Source organism: Ambystoma mexicanum, chromosome 7q (assembly GCF_040938575.1).
Source record: "Ambystoma mexicanum isolate Mex_15411 chromosome 7q, UKY_AmexF1_1, whole genome shotgun sequence".
NCBI classification, from domain to species: Eukaryota; Metazoa; Chordata; class Amphibia; order Caudata; family Ambystomatidae; genus Ambystoma; species Ambystoma mexicanum.
In genome coordinates this window covers 796580030-796590765 of record NC_090941.1, presented here as the reverse complement: position 1 = coordinate 796590765, position 10736 = coordinate 796580030, and the positions used below count along the sequence as shown (strand labels likewise).

The following is a 10736-nucleotide window of genomic DNA, read 5'->3' as shown; positions in this document are numbered from 1 at the left end:
AGATTCTACCTCTGAGAGAAGTTAGAGACAGTTTTGGACAAATAAAAACAAGCCTCGCTTCATTGTGGGGGACCAATAACATACATCAGCATACGTTACACCTCTTCACAAAGTCACAAGGAGACTTGGGTGTGTGGAAGAATACTCACGAACATGAGGGTAACCTTATGCACATGTAAAGTTCTAGTAGACTAGTAAACTAACTTATTCTCTGAATTGTGTCAGTGATTTGTGGGTGTTTCAAACGAGTGTTTTCATGAGGAATAGGTGTAAATTAACAAGTAATCACGAAGGTGCATACCTGTTACTGAGACCTTTGTGATCACGGTAGTCACGCTTGAGATACATCAGGACTTTCCATGTGTTGGTGTTGTATGAGAGGTGTGAAAATGAATTTAAAAAGTTACACTGTATCAGGCTGTTTTTTTAATTTATTTTTTTATTTGTATTTAATCTGTTTAGATTTTTACAAAGACGTTTTGGTCTTGAAGATGAGTGTTTAGTGTTTTTACTATGCGTTCTCAACGTTCTCGACGTAGAACATGAAAGACAGGCTGTTTTTAAAGCTGAATTGTTTAAGAGTAGCCACAGCATACCAGCATTTTGAAAATGTAAATAAATGCCTTTTCAATTAAATGATATATTTCTCTCTTACTTGAAAGATAACTCTGACATTTTGTTCCATTCATTTCTGGTGAATGTATTTGTTTCAGAAGCAATAATATCATAGTTGTATAATGCCCCCTGCGATGTATTCCTCCTACATCTATGTGCTGTATTAAAAGGGTTTATAATTACTCACATTTAAAGGTACTCAATTCACTGACACAGGTTGAGAGAGAGCTGCTGGGGGTTGAACCTGGGTCAATGCAGATTGCATAATGATTCAGCAGCAGGTGCTTAACCAACTGAGCTATTACACCTTGTACTGGATTGCCTATGTCCCTATTTCATATCAAGCATGCATATGTAGACATATCATTGTTTGACAGTATTATTACTGGTTTAACTGATGTTATTAGAGGAATCAGTCAAACCATGAAAATGTGTTAGACTTGTAAATGTTCCATTACTTTATTTACAATGACATACACAAAGTTACTAATGCATAACTTACAGAGCAGTGGAATGAGAAAGATTGGGACAGCTTCAAATTACATGCTACATACATGCTACAGAAATAGAATGGCTATTATCTAAAAAGAGTGTTTGAAGAGACATACTCATTTTCATGACGTGGAACCTAATCTATTCACCCATTTTAAGTATCTGAATCCCGTCTCTTACGAATAAAATTAAATGCATGCAATCATTCTAACATAGAACATATAACAATGTAGCCAAAATGGCAAGATGTGATGGAGATTCGACTTTCCACGATCTAGCATCGAAGCCACGTCTTTGCATCACGCTTCTCCACAATGCTTTGGGTTCCGAAGTCAAACGTTATTGACTGAGGTCCAATGAAAAAATATAGAAAACCTATATTAAAATATTAAAAGGGAAAATCAGCCACTGGAAATGACAAAGGTAAAACAACAAGAAACACTGCCATCAAGAACAGCGATGCACATGAAATGAACAACTATATATGTGCACCATCTACAGATAATGTACATGTTTTTTGTTCATTGATACATATATCATTTATGACAGGACTTCATAACATAAACTATGCACATTTGTTACCCATGGACTCAGCACTAGAAAAACAAATGCCTCTATTCTTTCTATGCATTTAGCACAAGGGCAATGTTTGACTTAATGCTAATAAAAACCCTTATAGCATTTTTACATACGTTTACTTTTACATAACACCTAATACATTCTCATGTTAAACCTGTTCCACTTCAACAGTTGCACTTAAAATGCTGAACTTATGAAGACATGTTATTTAAATACTACAAAACAAAACCACTTTTAATGTAATAATTGTCTGTTTACTTTACTCCTGATAAATCACCATTTTTTACTTCACCACAAAAACTCCAAAACACGTTTTGCTACCTATCACCATATGCTAATAGCATTATAGACCTCGGGAGGTATCATTATTGCTTGGGAATGCGACCCTTCTGCAACCTATGACCTGAGGCTGATGGTGGGTCATTATCCCGTGGTAACGGCCCCTTTCTTCAGTCTACAATGCTATATTATCACGCTTTATAGATAGGACCACAAGCAAATGAAATCACAAATGCCATGTCTGCCATAGGTGGCATCAAGAGCAGTCACACATAGCTTTCGGAAAAGATCACACATATGTTGGCAAACAGAAAAGTAACATATACAATTATACGGTAGCACCCAATAAATCTTTACCACATGGCCCCTTGTACCTTAAGAACAGGTTAACAATGTATACTCCGATCTTTGCACTTAATTCCATCTGTAAAAACTGATTGCACACTCCCAGTGTTAGCAAGGCATGTGGACAAGGAGTCTGTTTGGGCCTGCTGGGCCTAGAGACCCAAACTGCTCCTCCCTGTTGAGCCCCAACAAGGCAGAAACATGTTTGGGGATGCTTCTGGTGTCATGCAGAAGGGAAGTGACCAAGCAGTTCGGGCTGGACTGCCCATTTTGGGGTGGGGACATTACTGATTTGCATATGGTCTTTCCCATTTTATAATGGCTTGGCAGGCAATGAATGGTGCTCTGGAGGGTTGTCCAGAGCAAAGCCAGGGGTTAGGGTTAATTCCAAACCTTCCAGCCATCACCTCCTTTATTTTGCGCAAGGTGGTTGTTTGACATCTCACATTGTCCTTCTATCAACTGACGAACCCAACACCTGTGGGCAGCACGAGATACACCTCATTTTAGGCATTTGACCAATTTCCACTTAATTTTTGTAGCAGAAAAATGTCAAACAAGGATGGGAAATTACCCCCACGCCACACTTAAACATGTAAAGAAAAATAGAATCTAATTAGTGCAGGATATTATACATATTTGAAAAGTTTGAAAAGGATGATATATTGTCAGGATTGGCCCAAAGGTCCCTTTCACTCTCACCTGAGGATGAGGTAATGTCGCATTGTCCGGAATCTTCAGGATCCTTGTCCTTGGAGTTTCCCTGAGGAGTCCCCTTCTTCTTGAAGAGATCTGTTCGTGGAGGTAGCCACAATTTCCTAGGAATGGGATCTGGTGGAAAGAAGGGCTAAACCTCCGGAACAGCCCAGAATTGGGGAAAAAGCCATAGAGATAAAAAGAAACATGCAGATGATGTTGCCCGGGATGTTGTTCTGGGAAAGTGTGGAATCTGTGTGGCCCAAAAAGGTTCTGAGATTTCCTAGGACCCACAGAGTTAGGCGTGAGAATGCAGGAAGAGGAGAATCCTTAACAGCCAAAAGAGGTAAGGAGAGGAGTCAGAGCATCATGTAAGCAGGATACTAGACTGGATCAAAAACAGGGGGGAACAGAATGGGAGAAGGAGAGAGTACCGTGAGACACTAGCAAGCAGGGAACCCAGAGCGGGCAGAGAAAGCAGCAGAAGATAAACCCGGTAGCTGGAAAGCTGCAGGGAGGTTGGATGGGCAAAGAAGCAGCAGAAAAACACAAAGGAAAAACTGAACACTAGCATTGGAACAAAAGCAGAGAAAGTTGCAACGCAAAGAGGAGTTAGCAGGCTAAATGCGGCTGGGAAGTGCAAGGAAGAAAAACACTAGACCGAAATGACACGCACTGGTGCAACATAATGGAATGGCCTTTTGCTGACCCTCCACTGGCTCCAGAGTTTCCAGGGACGCTGGAACATGACAGTATGCCCCTTCTTATGACTACATACCCCAGGCTTTCCAGGGTGAACTCTATGGAAACAACACAAGGGTTGGGGTGCCCTGAGGTTGCCCAGGGGTTCCCAGGAGTCCTCTAGAGAGGAATATCCTTTCCACCAGATCAGGTATTGCACTCCTCCTTTCCGTTTTCTGGAATCCAGGATCTTCTCCACCTCCTACTCTTCTGAGGGATGCCGGAGCATGACATTTATGTTCTGTTTGGAAACTGGTTGACTGAGTAAGAGTGAACCCATAACATGACTTATCACCAAGAGTTTGCTATCTTGTCCTAAAATTGATGAGCGAAAGAGAAGGCAATAACAGTGGTGAAGAAGAAGCAAACAAATACCAGGATGGCCCAAAGGCACTGATAATAGAAAATAATTGGGTGGTGTCTATGCATAACAGGACCTTATGAAAAACACTAATCATTTCTGCAAATAAGAGCGACCAAGAAGGGGATCCTCCAGATCAGGAAAACCCAGATACAGCATTTCAAGTAAAATCAAAGAAAAAGTGTTTAATATATGAGGGTGAATGTCCTTGCAATAGGTCAAATAGAATGAGAAGGCTATGCTAAGGGCTGCAGATAACCTGTTATTGTTTGACCTATGCCTAGCTGTTCTTACTTTTTCACGTGCTTACCTGCATGCTCATCTGCCATTTTTCCCAGCACACCTAACTGCTTTGCATTCACCTTATTAATCTCCATCTGTGGGTGTCACTGAGTGATCCTGCTCTCCCTTCCAACCCTTTCCTCTGATAAGGTTCATCTTTGGAGTCACATGTTCATATTACAGACAAGAAAACGACCCCCCTTGATGAAGTGGACATACCATCTTAAAAAGTGGATCTTCTCTATGGCGTTGGTTTTGGCTGAAAATATGTGATGGCCCCAGGCTGAGTCTTATTCTTCAGTTTGGACTGGTGTGCCTGTCGTTTAGATTTTCTTAAGTGTCCACCATACTGTTTATTGTTTAATTCATTTCTGCGTATATTTGTTTGTCCCGATAAATAGAAAGTTAATTGTAGATAAGAGATGCTGGGAATTTTGGATGGAAATACAAGAAGCTAAAAGGGTGAATCCCTGGATCAAGAGAGATTTTTCTAATAATCAGAGAATTATGTCATACTTAAATCAGGAGAAATAAGTCTGAGAAATTGCCTTCCTGAATTTGGGTAGTGGAGGAAGTGTTGGGCTAGGGGAACACTATGTCTTGCGATGCATGAGCACATAATTGGTTAGTTGCAGCTAAGGACAAGGTTAAAGAAGGCATCCCACCAGGAAACCTCTACCACAGGGCCTTGAAACATATGGCTGTCCAAGTGTTTTGGACTACAGATCCCATCACCCCTAGCCAGCATAGAGAAGGTGAGGTGGTCATGGGAGTTGTACCCTAGAACATCCAGAGAGCCAAGAGTACCATAGGTCTTATGGCAGTTATTTCAGCTATGATAGAATCAGTGGATCCCTGGGCAGAGGGTTCAAGACAGAGAGTGGCTTCCAACACTCTGGCACCACCTCAAGGGTGTGTTAGATACTGAATCCAAACACTGCTGCTGTGATCTTCAAAGCATCACCCTTTTAACCAATTTGGTCCCCCTCCACTTTAAGTCCATTCTGAATGCAGGGTTGCAAATACAAAATGCTGGCAATAATATCCTACAACCCTCCCAGTGTCAACTCCGCCCGAGAAGAGTACAGGGCCTTTGAAGTATATCTAGATAGAGTAGGTGAAAGTGAAATTAGTAGGATGCACAGATAAATCATTCATGATCTAAAGATAGCAGATTTGCCCTGTCAGAAAAATGTATTCTGAGAGCATATATTAGAATAGTGTTAGATGATGAGCACACACACACACACACACACACACACACACACACACACACACACACACACACACACACACACACACACACACACACACACACACACACACACACACACACACACACACACACACACACACACACACACACACACACACACACACACACACACACACACACACACACACACACACACACACACACACACACACACACACACACACACACACACACACACACACACACACACACACACACACACACACACACACACACACACACACACACACACACACACACACGGAATGCAGTTATGCAGTTGCATGTAATGCTGTATTTAAGTATCTGAACCTCGAGTCACATGATGTTAACCTCTTGTTTTATTGTGAGTTGTGATAGTTGTATGTCCAAGTGTATGAAACGGCTAGAATGCAAAGGTAGAAAAAAGGAATGAAATGGCACAAAGGAGGTCCAGGCATCTCGAGGTATTTTGTTTTACATGTAAGTCATCTACATATTCAAATGTTGTATTCTTTTTGGTAATACATGATTCATTAAATCGATGCCCCCATAATCAATCACTGCGGTGTACCTTAAAATTCATCCCTTACCTTCTTGTCAAAGTTTTTCACACTGCAATTATTAACATGGGTAACCTCTGGCTTTGATGTCATGCACATTAAGGTAAATTAAGTAATTTACTTTGACATGTATTTGTTAATAAATTATGTAAGTTACTGCATGCTTGATATAACCCCTCATGCCTGAAGCAAGGTTTTTCCAGTCTGCATTCTCTTATTTCTACTTGTCACATTGATTGTCTGTATGCCAGATGTAGCCCCTCATGCCATGAGGTGAGGCTTTTCCATTCCGCATTCTCTCATTTCTACTTGTCACATTGCTTGTCTGCATACCAGATGTAGCCCCTCATGTCATGAAGCAAGGCTTTTCCAGTCTGCATTCTCTCATTTCTACGTGTCACATTGCTTGTCTGCATGCCAGATGTAGCCCCTCATGCCAGGAGGTGAGGCTTTTCCATTTTGCATTCTCTCATTTTTACATGTCACATTGCTTGTCTGGCTTTCCTAAGTGCATTTTGCCTTTATTACCATTCCAAAGTTGAATTTGTATTGACTTGTACCTGCATATTGATGTAGCCCCCTGCACCATGAGGTGAAGCATTCCAATGCTGCATTATCCTACTTGGACCTGCACTACCCGCCTCCCGTTCTCCCGTTTCTGTTACAGCACTTGCACTCTCTGAATGGCTCTTTGGCTAGTAGGAATGTTTGTTTTTGTTCTCCTCATCCTTGTTCCCCTGCATTTTGTCCTGATGCCTTCTTGTTACAGCACTTGCACGATCTGAATGTTTCAAGGCCTAATAGGAATGTTTCTGTTTTGTTTTTACGCTCCCTTGTCCCCCAGCCTCTTTTTTGTCTTGATGCGTCTTGAAACATCATGTGATGTATAGGCGCATTACAAATAACCAATAAATACAATAAATACATGAAAACATCCAAAGCTAAAATGTAACATACTTCACTTGTTACTAAGCTACATTTAACTTTTACAATATTAATTTCTATCAATCATTTCCATAATATACTCTGGTATAATAAGAATGCTACAGATATCTACCGATCACTTTCGTCTCTGACCGACCCTCCCAAGTTCAACTTGGGTCCTTGCTCTCCTCAATCACTCTCTCTACCTGTGGTGTTCCCCAGGGGTCTAACCTTTCTCCCTGGTTGTTCAACCAATACCTGGCACCTCTCGCCCACCGGATTGCTGGTCTCTGCTCCAAAGTTCAGTGCTATGCGGAAGACAGCCAGCTTGCCTTCAGGCTCCCCTCTGCCACCTCTTCTCCTCTATTCCCTGACTGTCTTTCTGCAATCCATGAGTGGTGCGCCAACAGCAATCTTTGCCTGAATGCCAGTAAAACAGAGATCCTCCTCATTGTCACACCTACACCCCCCCTTTCCAGTCACTCTTTTTTGTCAGCCTCCCTTGACCCTCTTCCTGCTCCCAACTGCGAGGCTAAGAAACTCAGGGCTAACTTTGTTTCCACCCTATCCTTCTCCCCTCACTTTTTCGATTTCTCTAAGAAGTGAAACTGCACATATTCAGAGGTATTCTTCCTTTCCCCTCCTTCCCACAGAAGCTCACTGTCTCCAGAGCTCTGTTTCTCTCTAGGCTTGACCACTGTAACAGCCTCTTTTTAAATCTACCCTCTACTCTCCGTCCTCTGCAACTCATCCAGAACAGGACTGCAAGACTTGTCCTTGGCCTCAATCCTAGGGATCGCATCCCTCCAGCACTGAAATCTCTCCATTGGCTCTCTGTGGCTGCAAGGATATGATATGATATGATAGGGCATTTGTAACGTGCCTATACCATACAGGATACAGTTCAAGACCCTTTGCATTGTCCAGAAGCTCTTCTGGAGCCTGGGACCAAAATACCTCCAGCTTTCTCTTCAGAAGTATCTTCCTTCTCGAGCTCTTCGCTCTTCCTTCTCCAACTCTCTGAGGGTCAATCGCTTCTCTAAGCAATAAGTTGGGGGCAGATCTTTCTCTTCGCCGGTGGAACAGCGCCCTGCTTCTCTGAAACTTGAGCAGAACCTTCTCTCATTCTGGAAGCAGCTCATGACTTTTCTCTTTGTTCTGCCTTCTTTCTTCTACTTCCCTGCTGATCTCTTGTCTAAAAATGCACTGATTACCTGGCTACCCTCTTAAATCACGGACCCAGGTCCTTGCCCTCCCAGTTGCACACTTGCACTGCCTCCTGGCTATCCTGCACTCTGGGGCTGTATTTGCATCCCTACAGTCGCACTACATGCACTTATTGAACACTTGTTGGCTGCACTTGACCCCTGCACCTCCACCTGTTGGCCACAATATTTTCCTATGTCTTGATCCTATGTCTCGCACTTCTCCTCTTCCTCTCCCCCTTGCACTTTTCCCCTTCCCTCTCCCTGCACTTGCACAATCTCAATGTCACTGGACCTAGTAAGATCGTTGTTGTGTCCTCCCTTGTTCCCCCCTTGCCTTGTCGCGCCTTGACAAGGCAACTATATAAATTATGGTTTATAGTGAGCTTTCATTCCAAGATGGACAGTATGGTATGGTAACTCATATTGCACTGTTTCAAAATGCCCCTATGAGAAAGGGGAAGGAGACAAATAGCACAAATGACCATTTCGGGCTGTTTTTGTAAATTCAAAGATAATTTAGGGACCATGAGAATGACCACAGATATACATATTTGACAGATGCAGGTGTTATAAAAGAGTTGTTCACATCAATTACTATTATATTCGTTATAAGCTGAAGATATTCATATTAAGGACTCCAGATCAGAAGGTGTAAAATCAACAACAATAAATGTTCCCTAGAAAGCCTACATGCATCAAGAGAAGCATACACAAAAGCAAACACAACCAGCACACCGGAAGGTCTATCTATACCTTGTGTAAAGTGTAAAAGGGAATGGGCCTCATTACAAGTCAGCCGTTCCGGAAAGAACGGTGGTGGTAAATCCGCCACCACCGTTCTTTCCGGACCGGCTGATTAAGAGTCCTGCAGGCGGGAGGTGTCACTCCCACCAGGTCTGACCTGGCGGATTTAACACCACCAGCCTGCAGGCGGACATGGAAACACCGACACCATTACAGCATATTGCCGGTGTTCGCACTCCCCATTCCCACAGAGTCCTATGGGATTCCGTGGGAACAGAATTCTGCCTCTGGAATTACCGGGTCACCGTGGTTGTAATGCCCCGGCGATTCCGGCAATCACGGAGGCGGAATGGTAATACGAGTCCGGCAGTAACCTGCTGGAATTTCCGGCACGGTTACCGCCGGACTCGTAATGAGGCCCAATGTGTGTTATGAGCTTTGTAATGTGCCTGTTACAAGAGAAAAAGAAAGGACGACAACGCTTGGTTGTGTGAGATATGGAATTCTCAGAAAAGGTACTCACATAAATGACATTTATGATGGTGCTCATCATGGTGATTTGGATCACTGTGTAATGGGCAGGAGGGCTTTCTGAGTTATGTTAGTTAAAGGGCATACCCTTTGATGAATGTGTTATTAGGGGAGGTCATGGGTAGCTTTTGATTCAGACATACAGATACAATTAAGTTATTTTGCAGATTAGCAGGTGGGTATGGTGACTGAATGGGCTAAAGGTGCATGGGAAGAGAGGGTTTTTAAAGCCGATGATATTGTCCAAAGATGAGAGTTTCTGTCTTAGAGCAAATTTGCTCAAAGACATTTTTAAGCATTTAGTCTTTTGTGGTATTGATTCCTTTTCTGAAATCATTAAATGTGTTCTTAGAGCATAGGCCAAGTAAGGTTGCAATGGGGAAGCATAGAAATGTGGAGCAGCGTGTGGATTTAGATGTTCATGGGGGAAAGTAATGACTCTTGGGGAACATCACTGTAGTGTTTGGACCATTCCAAGAAACACCTCTGGCTCTTGTGTCTGTCTTAATTTTCTTTTTTTAGGGTGTGAGTGAACCATGTTTTGGTGGTTCAAGGTAGTCTGTTGGTGGAATGGGAAGCCTCCCATGTGGTGGAGGTGAATGTAGTTATTTTAAGGAGTGGCTGAGAATGGAAAGAATGGGACCCCTGGAAGCTGTGTGTTCGTAATGGCAGTGGAAGTTGCATTGATGTTGATACAGTCAATAGCCATGTTGGTAGACAGGGTCATCTGAGGTTTTTGAATGCTGGAGTCTGATGATGTCGTTCCATGAGGTTGGGGTTGGATGAAGCAAATAGAAACTATTGCCTGCAGGTCGAGTAGTGAGTAGTTGGCTTGTGATGAAGCAACTAGGGATAGGTTGGCCTTAATGTATCTTTGTGAACTGATGATTTTATCCAAAAAGCAGTTTTTGACGTTTGAAAAGAGATCCTAGGAGTAGGGTTGAGTATTTTGATGAGTGATTTTCAGGAAGAAAGGATGGAAAAGAGCGTTTTGACTGTTGGTTAATGGTTTCCTGTTTGACGGAGGCCAGGGATGCTAATAGGGCCTGACACAGCAGACCATGTTGCATCTTCTCTCCTACTCTCACACCCTCCTTGCCTTCTTCACATATAAAGTCATGAGTCTCTTCTGTAGTATGAAA

General features: G+C 42.6%; 1 protein-coding gene across 2 annotated transcripts in view; it reads right to left on the bottom strand.

Moving 5' to 3' along the window:
* Window positions 1-1049: 1049 nt before the first annotated feature.
* The window catches only part of LOC138528550 (matrix metalloproteinase-20-like), a 123669-nt gene continuing 113982 nt past the window's right edge, over window positions 1050-10736 (bottom strand). For both annotated transcript variants that reach the window (XM_069640312.1, XM_069640313.1), the window contains one exon: window positions 1050-1482. In XM_069640312.1, coding sequence (XP_069496413.1) covers window positions 1382-1482 — 101 coding nt within the window. In that variant the 3' untranslated portion in view covers window positions 1050-1381. The remainder of the gene's footprint in view (window positions 1483-10736) is intronic.